A 25006-nucleotide genomic window follows, 5' to 3' on the forward strand; every position below is an offset into this window, starting at 1 on the left:
CTTGCCTAGAATAGAAGACTTATTTGATCAATTTTAAGGAACATCGATTTTCTTGAAGATAGATCTTCGTTAAGGATACCATCAACTGAAGTTAAAGGAGTCCGACGTTCATAAGACGGATTTTGGGACTCGATATGGGAACTACGAGTTTATGGTCATGCCATTTGGGTTGACCAATGCGCCAGCGATGTTCATGGATTTCATGAATCGCGTATTTCAGCTTTATCTATATGAATTCGTCATAGTCTTCGTTGATGACATTCTAATTTACTCAAAGAACCGAGAGGAGCATAGTCAGCACTTGAGAACGATGCTACAACTGTTGCAACATAGAAAGTTATTTTCTAAGTTCAGCGAGGGTTTTGGCTCGAGAGAGTGGCGTTCTTAGGCCACAATATTTCTAGAGATGGAGTTGAAGTTGATCCAAGCAAAGTCGAGGCAGTTAGAGAGTGTCCAGTACCAAAGAGTGTAACCGAGATCCGTAGTATATTGGGTCTAGCTGGCTACTAACGGAAGTTAATTCAAGGATTCACATCTATTGCGGTACCCTTGACCGTTTTGATGAAGAAGAATGCAAAATTTGTTTGGGGAACCGAAGGCCAAGAGGGTTTTGAGAAGCTGAAGCAAAACTTGACCTCAGCACCAGTTCTGTCGATGTCATCAGGGCAAGGAGAGTATGTTCTCTACATAGATGATTCCAAACTTGGTTTAGGCGCAGTTTTGATGCAAATGAACGAGTTATAGCTTATGCGTCTAGATAGTTGAAGGTTCATGAGAAAAATTACCCGACTCATGGCCTAGAGCTTGCAGCAGTAGTATTTGCACTGAAGATTTGGAGACATTACTTAAATGGGTAGAAGTGAAAGATTTTCACCGATCATAAAAGCTTGAAGTACTTCTTCACCCAAAAAGAGTCGAATATGAGGCAACAAAGATGGTTAGATTTGGTAAAGGGCAACAAATGCGATATTATCTATCATTCGTGAAAAGCTAATGTAGGTAGCGGACGCATTGAGTCGAAAGACAACAGTCTTTACTCAATTATCACTTCAAAGACCACTGCAATTCTAGATTCAGCAATTCGAGCTCGCAGTTTATGCTAGGGGCGAGGCCCCAATCATGCTACTGTAACAGTTCAGCCGACTTTGAGTGATAGAATTCAAGAAGCTCACTCTTCTGATAAGTAATTACAAAAATGGAGACTGAGAGATGAAGCTAAGGATCGAAAGTTGTATTCTGTGGAGGATGGCATAGTTCGATATCGAGATTGACTATGGGTTCCTAGTGGCGATTCACTGCGAGACGTTATTATGAAGGAAGCTCACAATACCCCATACTCTATTCATCCTGGAAGTATGAAGATATACAAGGATCTACAGTTGTTGTATTGGAGGCCAAGCATGAAACGAGACATCTTACGTTTTGTATCCGAGTGTTTGACATGGCAGCAAGTTAAGGCTGAGCCTAAGTGGCCAGCCAGAAAGCTTAAGCCACTTCCTATTCACGAGTGGAAATTGGAAAATTTTACTATGGGTTTTGTTGTGGTATTGCAAAGGACTATTAGAGGTTTCAATGCCATTTGGGTGACAGTTTATCGTCTTACGAAATCAGCGCACTTTCTACCTATAAAGACGACATTCACCATGACACAGTATGCAGAGCTGTATATTCGAGATATAGTCCGACTGCATGGGATTCAAGTGTCTATCGTTTCTGACTGAGATCCGAGGTTCACATCATATTTCTGGAAGAGTCTACATCCATAGATTGGGAAAAAGTTGTTATTTAGTACAACATTTCATCCTCAAACCGATGGTCAGTCTGAAAGGGTGATTCAAATTTTGGAGGATATATTCCGAGCTTGTGTGATTGATTTCCAATGAAGTTGAGAACCAAAGTTACCTCTAGTAGAGTTCACCTATAACAATAGTTACCAATCATCTATAGGAATGGCTCCTTGCGAGGCACTCTGTGGAAGGAAGTGTAGATCACCTATTGTACCTCCCAAAAATCAGTCCACATAAACAACATGCATGCAAATGATTTAAATTGCTTAATTATTTTATTTAATTGATTTTAAATGCTTACTTGATGTATATTATATGATCGAAGGTCTAATTGTATGATTAAATGATTAGATTGCACGATTTCATGATAATTGAAGATGTAATCCGAATATTCGATAATAGGCTGAGAAAAGGAGACCGATGATGAGTAAGATAAAATGTTTTAAATAAATATTTTTAAGGCTTGTTATTATGATTAAACATTTTTAAAATTTTCTAAAAATGGTAAAGTCCAAATTATTTTACAAGATGAGCTCATTTTATCTGGGAAGCCAGTTTTGGACAAATGAGGGACTTTTAATTGACCGAAAATATTATTTTTTAAAATTAAATTGATTAATCTTTTATTTTACAATTAAATAGTTGTTATTGAGCCTAAATTACCTAAGATTAGTAGGCCCAATTGCTCCTAAACACAAAGGCGGCATGTCACGCCCCGAGTCCGAAGCGTCGGTGACATCCGGCATTGTTTAACAATTACTTGAAAACAATTAAGCCTCGTATCAAAATGCCAAAAACCAGTCTTTTTCATAAATTAAACATTGTCTTTACATTGACAATAGAATTAGAAATACATCAGAGTTTCAAAGAGCGGAAACGAAAGGAAAGCAAAATCTTGAGTTCTAATCTTGATCTCCGGTTCACCAACCCCAGAAAACATCTTGCTCTTCCTCATTCAGTTGCTCCTCATTTTTATCTGAAATTTGTAAGGTGTGAGTGTTTTGGGAAACACTCAGCAAGTGAGGGTCGATCGATTCCAAAGATACATATAGAACTTAGTTTTCTTAAAACGTTCTTTTAACAGACTTTCAAAACTTAATATTCTTAGCTTATCAGGACAGGAACAAATCGAATAAATGACAGAATTCATCAGATGATTCAGAACAATTCAGAAACAGATTAATTCAATTCAGAACAGAACATATCAGAACAGACAGAACACTGTTACTCATCTCATTTCCATGGTCAAATTGTCCCCAATATGTTAGTCCTCTAAGGGGTGAGGCCAGAACATGGTTTTATACCCACCAATGGGGGCCATAACAGAACATGGTTTTATACACACCAATGGGGGCCAGACAATATTACAATTCTCGTCCCATATCAAATTGAGTCGTAACAGTGTACACCGAATTCAGAAACCACAGACAGACTTATCAGATTTCTCAGAGTTCAACATTTCATATTTTTAGACAGACACAGCGGAATCAAAGATATTCGAAGAGCGAATGAAGCATATAATCGATCGAAATTTTAAAAGGTAGACTGACATTTTCGAAATTTTGATATCAAAGTTTAAAATACAACAAAATATGTAACAAAAGCCCCCTTACTTGAATTTTTATACAAAGCTCTTTCTTGAAATTTCGGCAGCACTTCGGCGCAACTTCACAAATACTGTCTTTGATCGGGGAACACTTCGGTACGGGGTTATTGTACTGGACAGCACGAACTTTCCTTCTTTTCCCTTGCTTGACTTGGCCGAGTTTTTGGAGGGTTTTTGAGAAGAAGTGAGGGCCGAAATTTTGGAGAGTGAGGGGAAAAATTTGGAGAGTGAGGGGAAAAAGGAGAACCGAAATTCTTGTTTGTTTTTGGGATGCATTTTTCTCACCACATGAGTGGTATTTATAGGCAAGAAAAACAACCTTCCACCTAGCCACCCCCCCCCCCCCCTGGCCAAATTCTTGGTCATCAAGAAAGGTTTGAATGTGATCATAATGTTGGTCCAAAATTTCATGCATGAATACCCCAAAATCCCATGCATTCTTCAAGTTCTAGATTAGTTATAATGGTGGGTTAAAAAATTCATGCATCCTTAAATGTCACCTTGATTTTCTAAAGGTCCATTTCCTGCATCATCAATATGTCCTAGCTCTTAGCTTCTCCCGCAGCTCCTTCATGGTTTAACGCGAAGGTCATTTCTTGTACATTTAATTTGTCCCAACTCTTGGCTCAACTTATAGCTCCCTTTTTGGTCCTGTTAGGACAAACTTGGTTGAGCTGCTTTGAGCTGACAGATCGTGTCTTTGAGCTGGGGTTTTACTCCTCCCGTGACAACACTTCGATGGATGCGGTTACTTGTGGCTTGGCCTTCTGCTGAGCTCATTTCCGAGCTTTGAAGTTGCTTCCTCGAGTTAAATTTAATGAAAATCTAAGTTAATAGTCAAGTTATTTAGTTGGAACAAACATTTTTGAGCTTAGTTTGAGTAAAATTTCAAGTTTTTATTACTTACTTGATTTGCTTCGGATCGTAAAATCTCGGGTTCTCACATCCCTCCCTCCTTATTAAAAGTTTCGTCCTCGAAACTTGCATTAACTTGTTCTTTCGAATAGATGAGGGTATTGTGATCACATTTTCTCCTCGAGTTCCCATGTTGCCTCCCTTTCGGTATGATTTGACCATTGTACTTTAACATAAGGTATTGTCCGGTGTCTCAACACTTGTTCTTTCGTGTCCACTATTTGGATAGGGAGTTCTTCGTATTTAAGTTCTTCGTTGAGTTTTCCTTCAATCATCAGTGGTGTAACCTTGAGTACATGACTCAGGTCTGGGACATACTTCCTCAGCTGTGAGATGTGGAAGACATTATGTATCCTGGACATATCAGGAGGTAAAGCTAGACGGTAGGCTAAGGTTCCTACCTTTTCCAGTATTTCAAACGGTCCCACATATCTCGGGTTCAACTTTCTGGATTTACTGAACCGTACTGCTCCTTTCATTGGCGAGACCTTGACATGAGCCTTTTCACCGATTTCTAATTCCAGCGGTCTCCTCTTCAAATCGGTCCAGCTCTTTTGTCTATCCTGAGCTGCCTTGAGTCTTTCCTTGATCATGGCTACTTTGTCAACGGTTAATTGAACAAGCTCTGGTCCGGTAACAGCTTTTTCTCCGACCTCGTCCCAATATAGAGGTGACCTACACTTTCTTCCATACAAAGCTTCATACGGAGCCATCTCGATGCTACTGTGATAGCTGTTGTTATAGGCGAACTCGATCAGAGGTAAGTGTTCACTCCAATTTCCAGCAAAATCCAGCGCACATGCCCTCAACATATCCTCGAGGGTATGAATTGTCCTATCGGTTTGGCCATCAGTCTAATGATGATAGGCCGTGCTGAGAGTAACATTGGTTCCCATAGCCTTTTGGAAACTTTTCCAAAATCTTGATACAAATCTTGGATCTCTGTCAGACAGTATACTTGTCGGGACTCCGTGTAGCCTCACTATGTTGTCCATATACAAGGTAGCGAGCTTATCCAGGTTGTAAGTAATCTGCACCGGTAAGAAATGTGTGAGGCCCGGGGCCGAAAAGGGCGGGGGGTGATCGCCGGTGCCATCAGTTGCATGGACAATGAGCGGCTCCTGGCAGGCTTCTAGGTGGAGGGAACATGAATGAACCGACCCACACGGGAATGAGAGGGATTCCGAGATTGTTCAATGTAATGGACTGTACAGTTGAAGAGGGTTTAAATGATTTGATTTGTACTACTCATATCACGAAGGTGCATCTTCTTTTCGGTAGCTCATCACATAAGAACTCCAAAATTAAGCGTGCTTGACTTGGGGCAATTTTGGGATGGGTGACCTCCTGGGGGAACTTTCCCAGGGTGCGTGTGAGTGAGGACATAAGCACGCTGGAAAGACTCGTCTTGATACAGTGAGGACAGTCGTCGAATCTGGGGCGTGACAAGTGGTATCAGAGCCGACCTCTCTTAGTACGGTGTGGTTCGAGGATGAACCAAGCGGAAGCTGGTGGGCATGTGAGGCCCGGGGCCGAAGAGGGCGGGGGGTGATCGCCGGTGCCATCAGTTGCACGGACAATGAGCGGCTCCTGGCATGCTTCTAGGTGGAGGGAACATGAATGAACCGACCCACACGGGAATGAGAGGGATTCCGAGACTGTTCAATGTAATGGACTGTACAGTTGAAGAGGGTTTAAAAGATTTGATTTGTACTACTCATATCACGAAGGTGCATCTTCTTTTCGGTAGCTCATCACATAAGAACTCCAAAGTTAAGCGTGCTTGACTTGGGGCAATTTCGGGATGGGTGACCGACCTCCTGGGAACTTTCCCAGGGTGCGTGTGAGTGAGGACATAAGCACGCTGGAAAGACTCGTCTTGATACAGTGAGGACAGTCGTCGAATCTGGAGCGTTACAAGATGTGTAGACTTAGTCAATCTGTCAACGATTACCCAGATTCCATCATGACCTTGTCTTGATTTTGGTAGCCCGACTACAAAGTCCATGGAGATATTTTCTGTAGTGCCCAAATTCAGTACACGTATAACCTATGCATTTATTTAATTATTAAAGCCTATATTTAAATTTAAAACGAGTCTTAGTAGTACGGGATTTATTTAAATGCATTGTTTTTAAATTAATTATGTTTATGTGATGCACGTTAAAATGTTCTTCGAGTTGCATGTTTCAGGCGTTTATTCGAGACGGAATTGAGGAAAAGACCCGGTGACGATTTTGGCAAATAAAATGCGGTGTTTTTATTTCAAAGTTAGGATGGGGCAATTTAAATAATTTATTTAGTTTTAGAATTTTTTTTTTTAAACCTTTAAAGATTTAGTGCTTGTGTATTCTTACTTTTATTGGGGGATTTTAATAAGTTTAATATTTGATTTATGTTTAACTAGCAAGTTAATTATTTTTATTTAAACCAATATTTATTTCCCCTTAATTTCCTTCTAAACGCATGCACACACACATGTTTACACACACTAAAACTCACGCTAACACACATCACACACACACATTCAGTTTTCATAATTTTAAAAGAATAGAACTAGGGTTCTTGAGGTAGACAGCAGCCTGCCCCTTCCCTTGTCAATTTCCAACCAATTTTGATTGATTTTTATTTCAAGAAATCGATCCACGTTCGTCCCGGATCAACCTCGCTTCTATCTCCGCTTCGGTGACGTCGTTTCGGTAAAATTTATCATCAAAAGGCACGTATATTCTTTCGTTTCTGTATCGATCATGTCATATTATACGTACGTTGTTAATTTTGCGTAAAACCATGTATATGATGTGTAGAAGTTTGAGCAATTACGTTGGGATCACTTTTGAAACAATTTTAGGGATCAAAAATCATGTTTTTCTGCCTTTTAGATATACTGCGATTTTTCAGTCAAGATTTTTGGAAAACATTCAACACAAAAATTGTAGAACTTTTCGATACCTTCGATTTGATATAAGATTCAAAATTTTTGGATGAAAATTGAGTGAGTTATGGCGTTTTTCGTGGGACTGCTCAAACAGCGTTTTTCAGAAAAATTATGTATTGATGTGTTCTTGAGATTTTATTGTTGCAGGCATCGTTGGGGATCGACGGGTGATCGTTGCTGCGTCTAGGTATGATCAGTATGAGGTTGGGTTGTTATTTGTCATGTCGTTCGGTGTTGATAGGCACTCGAATACACTAGAAGTCGTAGGAACCAATTTGGTGTCAATTGCCACGTTTTTGTATTTCAGGTGTCGTTGGATGAGCATCGTTGTTTTGGGTGTTTGTACGCATTCGGTTGATGTTATGGCATGCTAGGATGTGTCTCGGGGTGTCGGTTCATGGTCCGTACAATCGAGTCTAGAAAGATAAGCATTGTGTGTTCAGAATTTTTCGTGGGTTTCAGAATCGCGCAGGTACACGGACCCTGGCACGGGGTCCTGCCTTTGTCGTCCTTTGAAGTGTCAACCAACCGAGTCTACACGGACCCTTTGACGGACCCTGACACGGGGTCCGTGTCCTCACTTCTTCCTGAGTTTCACTTTTGCGCACCTACACGGACCCCCACCCGGACCTTAGCACGGGGTCCGTGCCTTCCCTTTTCTGCTTGACACAGTTTAGCAAACCTACACGGACCCGGAGCCGGACCTGAGAACGGGGTCCGTGTCCTTCATATTTTGGGAAAGTTTTATAGTATGCTTGGAGTTGATGTCATGGGTTAGTACAATGATTTACAAGGTCGAGTCATGGGAATTTTAGAACGTCCTAAGGAATTGAATGAACTCGTAAGTAAGTCTGACCACCTACATCTAAGTTATGCAAGTTAAGTATGTCAATTCATGATTAGTATGTGCAGCAGACGCCCCCGATCGAAGTCCAACGAATCCCTCAACGCCAAGTAAGTATGTTCGATGTGCAAGGAAATATTTTAACGTTTTGAGGTATGCTAAATGTCTTGTGACCAATTTATGAATGGGTTTGGAAGTCGGTGAACGTGGCCGAGGACCTCTCCACCCCGTTAAATTATGAACGGGTTAGATCGAGGTTGGAAAGCGTTAAATTATGAACGGGGACCAACCAGCCCGTTAAATTATGAACGGGGATCTCATGTATGTGGCAGTGGATACGTCCCTGTCAGCCCAGTACTGTGGCTTGTCTGATCAGGCGTTTATTATGTATGGGTCACTTGCTTTGAAACATCCTCTACGCAAAATGAAGTCATGTATGTTTGAGTATGATCAAGTATGTACGCATGTTTATGAAAGCTTTCACGTTATGGCACGTCTATGTATGTATGCAAGTTCAAGTTCATTTCAAATCCTAGCTTCAAGTATGTATGTTCTATTTTAAAATTGCATGCGATTTTGTTATGTATTACTTGCTATTCCAGTTTATACGTGTTGAGTCTTTAGACTCACTAGACTTGATCGATGCAGGTGAGGATGATCATGATGAGATGAGGGGTGGGGACCAAGGAGCAGGCTTGGACTGAGCAGAAGCTAGACCCGAGGACCGCCCACATTATTTTAAGATTTTAAGCATGAAAATATTAATACTCTGATTTTAAGTTTTGATACGAGATGTTTTGAGCAAGTTTTTCTTTTCGCAAAATTTTTATTGGTGATGGATGATTTCAAAGGTATTTTTATGAACGATGAGTTGACGACCGTATGGATGTTTATATTTAAGAAAATTTTTAATTTTTCCGCAAATTTTAAGTAGTAAAAAGTACGGTACGCTACAGTTGGTATCAGAGCGGTGTTCTTGTAAAGGGTTATGCCTACTGCCAGTCGCAAGAAGCTCACGAAGTCACACCTCAAGTCTGTAAGTTTTAAGTTTCAAATATATGTTATGTAGTGAGCATTAAGTTCTGATTTCAGCATGTGCATATTTTAAAATTGTAGTACGTGCATCTTATGTCATTGATATCATGTTCATCCAAGTTGGGTTTACGTGTTGGGAAATTTATTGGAACAGTATGCCTCTTAGACGTTTGATTAATCGGGAAGCAAGGGAAGAGGACAGAGAGGCCCAAAATGAGGAGAGGGCCAATCCTCCACCTCCACCACCAGACATGCAGGCAGAGATGCTTGCAGGCATGACACAGTTATTCGCGCAGTTCGCAGGGAACCAGGCTACAGCGGCGGGTGCAGGGGCGAGGCCCCAACCGGAAGCGGTGTATGAGAGGTTTAGGAGGATGAGCCAAAGGAGTTTTCGGGTACCACTGACCCGATGGTAGCTGAAGGATGGATTAAGTCCATCGAGGTAATCTTAGACTTCATGGAATTGGCTGATGCTGATAGGGTCAGATGTGCCACGTTCCTTCTGACAGGAGACGCCAGATTATGGTGAGAGAGTGCGTCAGTGGCAGTCGACTTACAGGTGCTGCCTTGGAATGGATTCAAAGAGGTCTTCTACTCCAAGTACTTCACTGAGGCAAGTACGAGCCAGATTGACAATGGAGTTTATGACGCTGCGACAGGGAGACAGTAGCGTGGCGGACTTTGTCAGGAAGTTCGAAAGGGGGTGTCACTTTGTGCCCCTGATAGCTAATGATGCCCAGAGTAAGCTGAAGGCATTTCATGGGTAGACTGCGGCCGATCCTGCGCCGTGATGTGAGAGTAGCTGGCCCTACTAGCTATGCCGTCGCCGTATCTAGAGCATTGGCGGCAAAACAGGATCTGAGGAATATAGAGGCGGACAGACAGGGCAAGAGGCCCTATCAGGCACCACCGCAACACCAGCAGCAGCAGCATCAGAAGCCCCAATTTAAGAAACCGTATCAGGGGCTACCAGGGAAGAAGCCTTATCAGGGACCACCAAAAGGCAAGGGTCCTATTCAGCCGCAAGGGGCGCCTCAGAAGCCTGGTAACTTCCCAGTGTGCCCTAAATGCAATCGACAGCACCCCGGACAGTGCCTATGGGGATCCGGGAAGTGTTTTAAATGTGGGGCTACTGACCACATGCTGAAAGAGTGCCCATAGTGGAAGCAGCCAACCTAGGGCAGAGTGTTCGCCATGCATGCACAAGAGGCGAACCCAGACACGACTCTACTGACCGGAAATATTTTCATCAAGAGAATATCTACCCAAGCCTTGATAGATTCAGGAGCTACCCATTTATTTATCTCGGAAACGTTTGCTAGTCACTTAGATATCAAGACCATTGGACTCTACGTGAATTATTCCGTGACAGTCCCATCCGGGGAAGAATTATTAGCTACTAGTCTGGTCAGAGACATTGATCTAGAATTACACGGCCACCTAGTGTATGCCGACTTGATCGTCTTACCAATGCCGGAGTTCGATATTATTTTGGGCATGGACTGGCTGACAAAGAACAGAGTCCTTATTGAATTCCAGAAGAGATCAGTGTTAGTAAGACCCTTGGGCATGGAACAGTTTCTGTTTGAACCAGCCAGATGGAGAAGTTTTCCTTGCATGATTTCCTGCATGCAGGCTAGGAGACTTATTTCTAAGGGGTGTCAGGCCTTCTTGGCCAACGTTATTTCTGCACCCGACGTACCCACTCTGTCTTTATCAGAGGTGCCAGTAGTCAGAGACTTCCCAGACGTCTTTCCTGATGACGTCACAGGTCTTCCACCAGAGAGAGAGGTGGAGTTTGCAATCGATCTTATGCCAGGTACTGTGCCAATCTCTAAGGCACCGTACCGATTAGCTCCAGCTGAAATGTTAGAACTCAAGCAGCAGATTCAGGAGCTCCTCGACAAGGAATTTATCCGCCCTAGTTGCTCGCCTTGGGGCGCACCAGTGCTTTTTGTAAAGAAGAAGGATGGGAGCATGAGGCTGTGCATCGATTACCGAGAATTTAACAAGGTAACGATCAAGAACAAATATCCACTTCCTAGGATCGAAGACTTGTTCGACCAGTTGCAGGGAGCTACAGTGTTCTCTAAGATAGATCTTCGATCAGGGTATCACCAGCTGAAGGTGAAGGATGCAGATGTTCACAAGACATCCTTCAGAACCAGATATGGGCATTACGAGTTCTTGGTGATGCCGTTTGGACTGACAAACGCTCCAGCAATTTTCATGGACCTCATAAATCGAGTATTTCAGCCCTACCTTGATCGGTTCGTCATAGTGTTTATTGAAAACATTCTCATTTACTCGAAGAGCCATGACGAGCATAGCCAGCACTTGAAGACAGTTTTGCAGACCTTGCAGAGACGCAAATTGTTTGCGAAGTTCAGTAAGTGCGAGTTTTGTTTGGAGAAAGTAGCCTTTTTTGGTCACATAATATCTGGCAGAGGAATCGAGGTAGATCCAACCAAGGTAGCGGGAGTTAAGGATTGGGTTGAACCGAAGAATGCATCAGAAATCCGCAGTTTTCTGGGTTTAGCCGGTTACTACCGTAAGTTCATCCAGGGATTCTCGTCGATAGCAGTGCCACTCACTTCACTGACCAAAAAGAATGCTAAGTTTGTGTGGAGTGATGAATGTCAGAAGAGCTTTGATGCATTGAAGCAAGCTCTTATTTCAGCGCAGTGTTAGCCATGCCAACAGGGCAAGGTGATTTTGTGCTATACACCGATGCATCTAAGCTTGGGTTAGGCGCAGTGTTGATGCAGTAGGATCGGGTTATAGCTTATGCTTCCAGGCAGCTTAAGGTGCATGAGAAGAATTACCCGACGCATGACTTAGAATTAGCCGCCGTTGTCTTTGCGTTGAAAATTTGGAGACATTACTTGTACGGCGAGAAATGTCAGATATTTACCGATCACAAGAGTCTCAAGTATTTCTTCACACAGAAGGAGCTGAACATGAGACATAGACGGTGGTTAGATTTGGTGAAAGACTACGACCGCGAGATTAGCTACCATCCGGGAAATGCTAACGTTGTCGCAGACGCCTTGAGCAGGAAACTGGCAGTTGTAGCACAGTTGTCACTACAGAAACCTCTTCAGTCCGAGATTTAGAGATTTGATTTGGAAATTTATCTCAAAGGCAGAGCTCCGAGGCTGTCTAATCTGACAATCCAATCATCCTTGCTAGACCGTATCCGTGCAGATCAGTCTTCAGATGAGAAATTACATAAATGGAGACTGAAGGATGAAGCTAAGGGCAGTGTTCTCAACACAGTGTCAGATGGTATTGTGAGGTACAGAGATAGAATGTGGGTGCCTAGTGTTGATTCGATCAGAGAGGATATTTTGACAGAGGCACACGCATCTCCGTATTCAATCCACCCAGGAGGTACCAAGATGTACAAGGATCTGCAGATTTTGTATTGGTGGCCAGGGATGAAGAGAGACATCCGCATATTTGTGTCTGAATGCCTCACTTGTCAGCAGGTGAAGTCAGAGCATCAGAGGCCAGCAGGATTGGTTAAGCCACTCCCCATCCCAGAGTGGAAATGAGAGAATGTTACCATGGACTTTGTGGTTTGTTTGCCAAGGTCAGTCAGGGGATCGAATTCCATTTGGGTTATAGTGGATCGACTCACTAAGTCAGCACACTTCTTGCCAGTAAAGACGACTTTCTCCATGACGCAGTATGCGGAGCTGTATATCAGGGAGATCATTCGATTGCATGGGGTCCCAGTTTCTATTGTGTCCGACAGTGACCCGAGGTTTACATCGTCCTTCTGGAAGAGCTTGCATGCAGTCATGGGGACGAATTTGCTTTTCAGTACAGCTTTTCACCCGCAGACAGACGGCCAGTCTGAGCAAGTGATCCAGATCTTAGAAAACTTACTGCGAGCCTGTATGATCGATTTCCAGGGGACTTGGGAATCGAAGCTACCTCTAGTGGAGTTTACATACAATAACAGTTTCCAAGCATCCATTGGTACGGCTCCCTATGAGGCATTGTATGGAAGGAAGTGCAGATCACCGGTTCATTGGGACGAAGTCGATGAGAGAGCAGAACATGGCCCGGAGATTGTTCAGCAGACCGCAGATGTAGTGGCCAAGATTCGTAACAGGATGAAGACCGCCCAGAGCCGTCAGAAGAGTTATGCTGACAAGAGGAGAAGAGATCTCGAGTTTGCCGTAGGCGACCACGTTTTTGTCAAGATAGCGCCCATGAAGGGTGTTATGAGATTCGGGAAAAGAGGCAAGCTAAGTCCGAGGTTTATTGAACCGTTTGAAATTCTTGACAGAGCTGGGACACTAGCTTATCGTGTTGCCCTTCCGTCGAATCTGGCCGGGGTACACAATGTGTTCCACGTCTCAATGTTAAGGAAGTATCTAGCTAATCCTTCGCATGTTCTGAGCTACGAGCCATTACAGTTGGCTCCAGACCTGTCTTATGAGGAAAGACCCGTCCAAATCCTAGACAGACAGGAACGCAGACTTCAGAACAAGGTGACTAAGTTTGTCAAAGTCCGGTGGTTGAATCAATCAGTAGAGGAAGCCACTTGGGAGACCGAGGCGGACATGAGGAGTCGCTACCCGGAGTTATTCGGTAAGATTTAATTTCGAGGAAGAAATTTTTTTAAGTGGGGGAGGAACTGTAGTGCCCAAATTCAGTACACATATAACACATGTATTTATTTAATTATTAAAGCATATATTTAAATTTAAAACGAGTCTTAGTAGTACGGGATTTATTTAAATGCATTGTTTTTAAATTAATTATGTTTATGTGATGCACGTTAAAATGTTCTTCGAGCTGCATGTTTCAGGCGTTTATTCGAGACGGAATTGAGGAAAAGACCCAGTGACGATTTTGGAAAATCAAATGCGGTGTTTTATTTCAAAGTTAGGATGGGGCAATTTAAATAATTTATTTAGTTTTAGAAATTTTTTTTAAACCTTTAAAGATTTAGTGCTTGTGTATTCTTACTTTTATTCGGGGATTTTAATAAGTTTAATATTTGATTTATGTTTAACTAGGAAGTTAATTGTTTTTATTTAAACCAAGATTTATTTCCCCTTAATTTCCTTCTAAATGCACGCACACACACATGTTTACACACACTAAAACTCACGCTAACACACATCACACACACACATTCAGTTTTCATAATTTTAAAAGAATAGAACTAGGGTTCTTGAGGTAGACAGCAGCCGCCCCTTCCCTTGTCAATTTCCAGCCAATTTGGATCGATTTTTATTTCAAGAAATCGAGCCACGTTCATCCCAGATCAACCTCGCTTCTATCTCCGCTTCGGTGACCTCGTTTCGGTAAAATTTATCATCAAAAGGCACGTATATTCTTTCGTTTCTGTATGGATCATGTCATATTATGCGTGCGTTGTTAATTATGCGTAAAACCATGTATATAATGTGTAGAAGTTTGAGCAATTATGTTGGGATCACTTTTGAAACAATTTTAGGGATCAAAAATCACGTTTTTCTGCCTTTTGGATATACTGCGATTTTTCGGTCAATATTTTTGGAAAACTTTCAACACAAAAATTGTAGAACATTTTGATACCTTCGATTTGATATAAGATTCGAAATTTTTGGATGAAAATTGAGTGAGTTATGGCGTTTTTCGTGGGACTGCTCAAACTGCGTTTTTCAGAAAAATTATGTATTGATGTGTTCTTGAGATTTTATTGTTGCAGGCTTAGTTGGGGATCGACAGGTGATCGTTGCTGCCTCTAGGTATGATCAGTATGAGGTTGGGTTGTTATTTGTCATGTCGTTCGGTGTTGATAGGCACTCGAATACACTAGTAGTCGTAGGAACCAATTAGGTGTCAATTGCCACGTTTTTGTATTTCAGGTGTCGTAGGATAAGCATCGTTGTTTTGGGTGTTTGTACGCATTCGGTTGATGTTATGGCATGCTAGGATGTGTCTCGTGGAGTCGGTTCATGGTCCGTACAATCGAGTCTAGAAAGATAAGCATTGTGTTCAGAATTTTTCGTGGGTTTCAGAATCGCGCAGGTACACGGACCCGGACACGGACCCTGGCACGGGGTCCTGCCTTTGTCGTCCTTTGAAGTGTCAACCAACCGAGTCTACACGGACCCTTTGACGGACCCTGACACGGGGTCCGTGTCCTCACTTCTTCCCGAGTTTCACTTTTGCGCACCTACACGGACCCCCACCCGGACCTTAGCACGGGGTCCGTGCCTTCCCTTTTATGCACGAAACAGTTTAGCGAACCTACACGGACCCAAAGCCGGACCTGGGCACGGGGTCTGTGTCCTTCATATTTTGGGAAAGTTTTATAGTATGCTTGGAGTTGATGTCATGGGTTAGTACAATGATTTACAAGGTCGAGTCATGGGAATTTTAGAACGTCCTAAGGAATTGAATGAACTCGTAAGTAAGTCTGACCACCTACATCTAAGTTATGCAAGTTAAGTATGTCAATTCATGATTAGTATGTGCAGCAGACATCCCCGTTCGAATTCCAACGAATCCCTCAACGCCAAGTAAGTATGTTCGACGTGCAAGGAAATATTTTAAAGTTTTGAGGTATGCTAAATGTCTTGTGACCAATTTATGAAAGGGTTTGGAAGTCGGTGAACGTGGCCGAGGATCTCTCCACCCCGTTAAATTATGAACGGGTTAGATCGAGGTGGAAAGCGTTAAATTATGAACGGGGACCAACCAGCCCGTTAAATTATGAACGGGGATCTCATGTATGTGGCAGTGGATACGTCTCTGTCAGCCCAGTACTGTGGTTTGTCTGATCAGGCGTTTATTATGTATGGGTCACTTGCTTTGAAACATCCTCTACGCAAAATGAAGTCATGTATGTTTGAGTATGATCAAGTATGTAAGCATGTTTATGAAAGCTTTCACGTTATGGCACGTCTATGTATGTATGCAAGTTCAAGTTCATTTCAAATCCTAGCTTCAAGTATGTATGTTCTATTTTAAAGTTGCATGCGATTTTGTTATGTATTACTTGCTATTCCAGTTTATACGTGTTGAGTCTTTAGACTCACTAGACTTGATCGATGCAGGTGAGGATGATCATGATGAGACGAGGGGTGGGGACCAAGGAGCAGGCTTGGACTGAGCAGAAGGCTAGACCCGAGGACCGCCCACATTATTTTAAGATTTTAAGCATGAAATTATTAATACTCTGATTTTAAGTTTTGATACGAGATGTTTTGAGCAAGCTTTTCTTTTAGCAAAATTTTTATTGGTGATGGATGATTTCAAAGGTATTTTTATGAACGATGAGTTGACGACCGTATGGATGTTTATATTTAAGAAAATTTTTAATTTTTCCGCAAATTTTAAGTAGTAAAAAGTACGGTACGCTACATTATCCCACTTTCATGTTGGTATTTCCAATGGCTGTAAAAGTCCTCCAGGCCGCTGATGCACTGCCTTGACTTGTTGACAAGTTAGGCACTTGGAAACAAAGACAGCCACGTCTTTCTTCATTCTGTTCCACCAGTAATTAGTTTTTAAGTCTCTGTACATTTAAGTACTCCCTGGATGTACCGAAAATCTCGATTTATGTGCCTCGGCCATTATCTCTTCTCGAATTCCATCGACCTTTGGTACATACAATCGTTCTTTCATCTAAAGTATCTTATTTTCATCAATTTGAAATTCTGGAACTTTTCCTTCTTGGATTTGTTCTTTAATTTTAAGGATGGAGGTGTCTTGACTCTGTTTCAATTTGATGGTCTCTCGGAGACCTGGTCGTACTGATAGTGAAGATAAGTTCACGTTCCTAGGGTTCTTCCGGCTCAACACATCTGCCACTTTATTTGCCTTACTCGGATGGTAATTGATTGACAAATCATAGTCCTTGAGAAGTTCCATCCACCTTCTTTGCCTCATGTTTAATTCCTTTTGGGTGAAAATGTACTTGAGGCTCTGGTGATCAGTAAAAACTTCGCATTTTACTCCATAAAGGTAGTGCCTCCAGATTTTAAGCGCAAATACTACTGCGGCTAACTCCAAGTCATGAGTGGGGTAATTCTGCTCATATGGTTTTAGTTTCCGTGAGGCATAAGCAATTACCTGACCCTCTTGCATAAGCACACACCCTAATCCTCCCTTTGAAGCGTCACTGTATACAGTGAAATTCTTACCATTCTCGGGAAGAACTAGTACTGGTGTGGATGCGAGTTTTGCCTTTAGGGTTTCAAAGCTTCTTTCACATTATTCATTCCAAATGAATTTCGAATTTTTCTGAGTAAGTTTGGTGAGTGGAATGGCTATCGAAGAAAATCCTTCCACAAATTTTCTATAGTAGCCTGCTAAACCCAGAAAACTCCTGACTTCAGTCACTGTCTTTGGTTGTGGCCAATCCTTGATTGCCTCTACCTTCTTAGGGTCTACTGACACTCTTAATTCAGAAATTATATGTCCTAAGAACGCCACACTTTTTAACCAAAATTCACATTTCTTGAATTTGGCGTATAGTTCTTTTTCTCGAAGTGTCTGCAAAGTGAGACGCAGATGCTCTTTGTGTTCTTCTTCACTTCGTGAGTACACAAGGATATCATCTATGAAGACAACCACAAACTTGTCGAGATATGGATTGAATACCCGATTCATCAGGTCCATGAATGCTGCAGGAGCATTTGTTAGACCAAAAGGCATTACCGTGAATTCGTAATGTCCATATCTTGTCCTAAAAGCAGTTTTAGGGATGTCTTCCACTTTAAACTTCAACTGATGGTAACCAGATCTCAGATCTAGTTTTGAGAATACCTTGGCTCCCTTTAACTGATCGAAAAGATCATCTATTCTCGGGAGTGGGTACTTATTCTTTATGGTGATCTTGTTAAACTCCCGGTAGTCAATACATAGCCTCATGCTTCCGTCCTTTTTCTTTACAAAAAGCACTGGGGCTCCCCATGGGGATGCACTGGGGCGAATCTGCTTCTTGTCTAGTAATTCCTGCAGTTGCTCCTTTATCTCCTTTAATTCAGCCGGAGCCATTCGGTATGGTGCCTTTGATATTGGTGCAGCACCAGGGACCAAATTGATTTCAAATTCTACTTCCCTATCTGGTATCTCTCCCGGTAGTTCCTCGGGGAAAACGTCTAGAAATTCTTGAACAATTGGAATATTCTCCAACTTTGGACTTCTTCTTCTTTGATTTCATTGATCACTGCCAAGTAAATTTCTTCTCCTCCCTTTATAGCTTTCCAGACTTGTGAAGCCGATAGTAGAGATTTTCTTTCTTTGGATTTTCCATGATACACGACTTCCCTTTTTGTCGGAGTTTGAAGTCTAATATCTTTCTTTTGACAATCTACTATGGCATGGTTTTTGGCTAACCAGTCCATTCCAAGGATGATGTCAAACTCAACCATATTGAGTTGAATTAATTCTACTTCAAAAGTTTGATTGCTGATACAAATTTTACAGTTTTGATGCACTTTGTGTGTTTCAATTGTTTTGCTGGCAGGTGTTGCTACTCTTAATGGTTCACTAAAAATATCATGCTCAATTTTAAGCTCTTTAGCAAATCTTGTAGACACAAATGAATGTGTGGCGCCACAATCAAACAAAGCATATGCAGGCATTTTATTGAGTAAGATGGTACCTGCCACCACTTCGTTGCTGTTATCGGCTTCCTCTTGGGTTATTGCATAAACCCAAGCATTAGTCTTATTTTCACGTGCTTGCTGGGTCCCGTCCCTTTGTCCTTGTTGTCAGGACAATCTTTAATTCTATGACCCACCTTTCCGCACTTAAAACAAGCGGCTTGTCTTCCGATAACATTCTCCAACATGTTTCTGTCGACATGTATCACACCACTTTCCTTCGGTGTTACCAGCACTGCCAGAATTTCCTTTGAATGACCCACCCGAATAATTTGGTTTCTTAAACTTGGGACCATTCTGAGTAGATTGATTGCTCGTCGGTTTTTTGTTCTTGTTTTCTTCCTCGCGTCGCTTGATATCAGTTTCTGCGCTCATTGCAGCGCCCATCAAATCCGCAAAGCTGTTTGGCTTGAATACTGCCAATGCCGATTAAATTCGACTGTTGAGTCCCTTCTTGAATCGATGCATTTTTAACGTTTCATCTGACATGATCGTTGGGACATAGGTTCTCAGATCGTTGAACCGTGAAGTGTATTCCATCACTGACATGTCCGGAGCTTGTTTGAAGTTTTCGAATTCACCCAATTTCTGTAGTCGAAATTCAGCGGGATAGTATTGTTTCAAAAATTATCTCTTAAAAATCTGCCATGTGATCTCTTCCACTTCTGCCAAAGATGGCGACACAGTTTCCCACCATTTCCTAGCTCGGTCTTCCAAAAATGGTGTTACAATCTCCACTCTCAGTTCTTTAGGTATCTCCAGTAAATGTAGTTGTGTTTCGACGTTCTTGAGCCAGTTGTGGTTGACTTCTGGGTCTGGGTTCCCATCGAAAGTTGGAACTCGATTCCTTCTGAGAGATTCGTAATGGTACTTAATCCCACGTGGTTGCGGTTCAGGTGGTGGTTGGATGGTGTTAGCCAATGGGTTCACGAATCCTTGTAACGTTGCAGCTACGATAGTAGCTATTGCCATCATATCCTCTTGACTGAGGTTTACTCTCGGAGGTGGTGGTGGGTTTTCATTTTGGTTGACGCCACGAGGGTTACGGTTGTTTCGGGGTAGTCTGCCTGCCATATCCTAGAAACATGTATTTAATTAATTTGTTTGCCACAATATTTAATCAAAGGAATAATTTGTAAAATTTTTCATACAACCAAATATTTTTTCAAAACAAATGATTAATCGAATATTTCTAGATACAATCGAAGTCTATTCTAGAACTCTCTCTCCCTACTCGTCTATTACTTCTCCGTCTCCTACTGCCTCGTTAATTTCTTCTTCCATCGGGTTTTCTTCCAGTTGTTCCATGAGTTCCTCTATGTTGATCATCTCATTTTGTAGATGCTCGATGTAATTCTGCAATTGTGTGTTGTGGTGATCGAAGTTGTTTACTTGATCCTGTAGTTCTTGTATTGTTGATTGGCTTACTTTTTCATCGATTTCTTGCTCTTCAATCCGCTCCTGAAGACGGCGTTGGGTTTTGAGAAGACTATTATCCCGAATTTCGAGCGTAAAAATCCTATCTTGCGCTTTCTTCAACTCTTGCTTGGTGATCTCGTGCTGACGCTCTAACTCTAGATGATAAGCCGCGTAACGTCTAACGTCTTCGCGTAGTTTCTTCTCTTCCACTCTGGCCTCACGAAGATCCTCCATCATGCACACGTTATTCCCGTCCAACTGATAGTTATCTCTCTCAAGTTTATCATTCTTTTCTTTCAGTGTTTTAATTTCTGACTCCTTTTCCTGAAGTTGTTTCTGAAATTTATTTATAATGCTTTGAAAGTCCATGTTGGTTTCCTATAAAAACATTTAAATAAGATACTCATCCATTCTTAAATATGCAATAAGATAATAGAAAATTTCAAAATAGTTTGGTACACATAATATTTTCTTAGTCACAAGTTTACTACAATCCAAATACTTTATTATCATGCTAATCTAATCGAACATCTCTCTGCCGTCGCTGTCGCTGGCACTGTCGTCTCCGGCCACCTCCATTGGTGCTACCTCCTCTTCTTCCATGTTCTCTATCACCAAATGTAGGTAGTTATTCTGATCCTGAAGTCTGTCCATAGCGCCGTGGAGCTTCGAAATGTACCGATCCTACCTGGCGTTGTACTCCTCCTAGCGCTGACGGGCCTGAGCAGCACGTCCTCGCTCTATCTCCACTCTTTCCAATAAATCCTTGTTAAGTGCAACTAAGCGCGTGCTGCGAACGGAATCGGTCGGTATCTGCAGCAGCTGGCTCTCCACCAAGTCCAGATGATGAGTCAATCGCTGTACATCAGTCTCAAGTATGTGTCTAACCTCACTAAGCTCTTGTTTCTCCAATCTTTCCTTGGCCAGTTGCGCTTTCAAAGTCGCGATCTCCCTAGTCTGATTATCAATTTTGAGCTGACGCATGCGAAGAGCAGCCTGAGCGCGAGTACGTGGAGCAGCCATTTCCTATGATAAAAATCGAAAGCAAAGCATCAGAATCGTATAAAGGATAGAAAGGTACAAATAGTAGAAACAAAGTTGTCGTGGAAAATTTTCGATACTCAGAGTTTGTGGAATGATCGAAGGGATAGATTTTTGAAGTCTATTCGAAATTTAGGAAACAGATGAAAGTAAGACTTCAAGAACGGATGAAAGTTGGACTCAAATTGGGATACACTAGGCTTTTTCCAAAATTTGACTTCTCCAAATTTTGTCTATCAAAATCCCAGCGAGATTATGAATCTTGCGGCTCTGATACCACTTAAATGTCACGCCCCGAGTCCGAAGCGTCGGTGACATCCGGCCTTGTTTAACAATTACTTGAAAACAATTAAGCCTCGTATCAAAATGCCAAAAACCAGTCTTTTTCATAAATTAAACATTGTCTTTACATTGACAATAGAATTAGAAATACATCAGAGTTTCAAATAGCGGAAACGAAAGGAAAGAAAAATCTTGAGTTTTGATCTTGATCTCCGGTTCACCAACCCCAGAAAGCATCTTGCTCTTCCTCATTCAGTTGCTTCTCATTTTTATCTGAAATTTGTAAGGGGTGAGTGTTTTGGGAAACACTCAGCAAATGGGGGTCGATCGATTCCAAAGATACATATAGAACTTAGTTTTCTTAAAACGTTCTTTTAACAGACTTTCAAAACTTAATATTCTTAGCTTATCAGGACAGAGACAAATCGAATAAATGACAGAATTCATCAGATGATTCAGAACAATTCAGAAACAGATTAAATCAATTCAGAACAGACAGAACACTGTTACTCATCTCATTTCCATTCAAATTGTCCCCAATATGTTAGTCCTCTAAGGGGTGAGGCCAGAACATGGTTTTATACCCACCAATGGGGGCCAGAAAAGAGCATGGTTTTATACCCACCAATGGGGGCCAGACAGAACATGGTTTTATACCCACCAATGGGGGCCAGACAGAATTACAATTCTCGTCCCATATCAAATTGAGTCGTAACAGTGTACACCGAATTTAGAAACAATAGACAGACTTATCAGATTTCTCAGAGTTCAACATTTCATATTTTTAGACAGACACAGCGGAATCAAAGATATTCGAAGAGCGAACGAAGCATATAATCAATCGAAATTTTAAAAGGTAGACTGACATTTTCGAAATTTAGGACACACATACATGCATGTCATATTATTGATAATCAAAGTTTAAAATACAACAAAATATGTAACAAAAGCCCACTTACTTGAATTTTTATACAAAGCTCTTTCTTGAAATTTCGGCAGCACTTTGGCGCAACTTCACAAATACTGTCTTTGATCGGGGAACACTTTGGTACGGGGTTGTTGTACTGGACTGCACGAACTTTCCTTCTTTTCCCTTGCTTGACTTGGCCGAATTTTTGGAGGGTTTTTGAGAAGAAGTGAGGGCCGAAATTTTGGAGAGTGAGGGGAAAAAGGAGAACCGAAATTCTTGTTTGTTTTTTGTATGCATTTTTCTCACCACATGAGTGGTATTTATAGGCAAGAAAAACAACCTTCCACCTAGCCCCCCCCCCCCCCCCCCCCCCCCACCTGGCTGAATTCTTGGTCATCAAGAAAGGTTTGAATGTGATCATAATGTTGGTCCAAAATTTCATGCATGAATACCCCAAAAAAATCCCATGCATTCTTCAAGTTCTAGATTAGTTATAATGGTAGGTTCCAAAATTCATGCATCCTTAAATGTCACCTTGATTTTCTAAAGATCCATTTCCTGCATCATCAATATGTCCTAGCTCTTAGCTCCTCCCGCAGCTCCTTCATGGATTAACGCGAAGGTCATTTCTTGTACATTTAATTGGTCCCAACTCTTGGCTCAACTTATAGCTCCTTTTTTGGTCCTGTTAGGACAAACTTGGTTGAGCTGCTTTGAGCTGACAGATCGTGTCTTTGAGCTGGGGTTTTACTTCTCCCGTGACAACACTTCGATGGATGCGGTTACTTGTGGCTTGGCCTCCTGCTGAGCTCATTTCCGAGCTTTGAAGTTGTTTCCTCGAGTTAAATTTAATGAAAATCTAAGTTAATAGTCAAGTTATTTAGTTGGAACAAACATTTTTGAGCTTAGTTTGAGTAAAATTTCAAGTTTGTATTACTTACTTGATTTGCTTCGGATCGTAAAATCTCGGGTTCTCACACGGCAAACCTAAGCCCATTACAACGATCGCATATTCAAACGTTCTAAAACGTAAAGGAATGCTTCTAAACTTCTTTGATGCACCATTCAAATCATAATATGTCTTCTTACCTAGAACCTTAACTATAAGAGAGTTCCCCACATATGTCACCGATGAAGAAGATTATTGACAACATTGGCTCGTGCAACCGCCTCGGAAAGGCCAGATGGAAGAGAAGACACTGCTGGGTTAGACTTCTTTATTTGAGTATAAATCGTTTAATGATAGGAGGAATATTTGCAACGTGTTTGATGATTTTAAGCTTGTTTGAAAAACTTTAAGAATTCTAAGGATACGCTGCCATTATAAAGTGTCCAAGGGAACGGAAGAAGAGATGTTCGGGGACTAGATAAAGGCTGGACATGCACATGAAGGGTCCGTGCAAGGTGGAAGGGTAGAAGCTAGGATTTTGTTGGGTTCGCATGGGTGCTATGGCTCAGTCATGAGGGAGATTGCTCCAGGGCTCGACTAGGCTGGGTCACAGTCCTATGTTAGCTGCATCTAGAGGCCAGGAAGATTCTGTGAGTGGTTGGACTCGGTGGCAGCAGGGAAGGAGGAGTCCACAAGCGCTAGGACTCCTCACCATGTGCGTGTGGCTGGTGTGATTTGGAGAGGGATGCATGAAACGTCTGCTTGTTCGTTTTCATAACAAGTACTAGGAATTTTTTTTTTTTAAAGATCTCAAATTTTCGGCCACTACATTTACATATACATAAGATACTTTTGCACCATTTTAAAATAAATCAACCAACTAGTATTTGAAAATCCACAGAAATATCACAAAACATAAAATCGTCAAATGTTTTACCAAATCTAAAAAGCAATAAATTTGAAAATTATGGCCCATACTAAACCTCTCAAAAATCTCTCAGAAGCAAAAATAAATAGTCGTAAAATCTTTAACATAATTCATAAACTTAAGTGCGGAAAGTAGAAGCGCTGGCTCGGGTTATGTGCACCGACAGTCAAGCAAAGTCATCCATCAAGACCTCCAATATCGTAATTATCAATATAACATGCATCAAACACCCCTAGTGAGTCTAAAAACTCAAAACTTCATATTCTTGATAATGAATAATACGTATAAAACCACAAGCAACAGTGAAAAATACTTATACGTAAAAATAACGTTTTCATGTCACGCATGAACTTCAAACATAAACATTTTCCTAAACGTTTTCATGATGCATCAACTTTAAACAAAAACATTTTCATATTCGTATCCATATTCATACCATCATATTCATATTCATATCATCCTAAACATATTCGTATCATCATCAACATACACATATTCTTTTTTTCCTTTCGTTGAATTCAGATCGTTAATTGTGACTTTCGTGTTCATCTACGTCTACGCCTACGTGCTGGCCGATGGATCCATCTACATGTAACCACAGTACTGGGCGGCGGGGACACCAGCAACACTTTCACCGGTCAACTGGGCCTTGGCCTTACGTATTAACATATCATCGTATACATCTACATATCCGTATCCAAGGAAACACGATCGTCGGGCTCCCACGGGGACCATAACTCTCACGATATCTCCAAGATATCATCGTATTAGTCACAATTACTTTACTTC

General features: G+C 41.6%; 1 protein-coding gene across 1 annotated transcript; it reads right to left on the reverse strand.

The window, feature by feature from the left end:
• Window positions 1-4415: 4415 nt before the first annotated feature.
• LOC142550657 (uncharacterized) lies at window positions 4416-4901 on the reverse strand. The gene has a single exon (XM_075659734.1). The coding sequence runs from the start codon at window positions 4899-4901 to the stop codon at window positions 4416-4418; it is 486 nt and encodes a 161-aa protein (XP_075515849.1).
• Between the last annotated feature and the right edge of the window lie 20105 nt (window positions 4902-25006).

Source organism: Primulina tabacum, chromosome 7, assembly GCF_025594145.1.
Source record: "Primulina tabacum isolate GXHZ01 chromosome 7, ASM2559414v2, whole genome shotgun sequence".
Classification (NCBI taxonomy): Eukaryota; Viridiplantae; Streptophyta; class Magnoliopsida; order Lamiales; family Gesneriaceae; genus Primulina; species Primulina tabacum.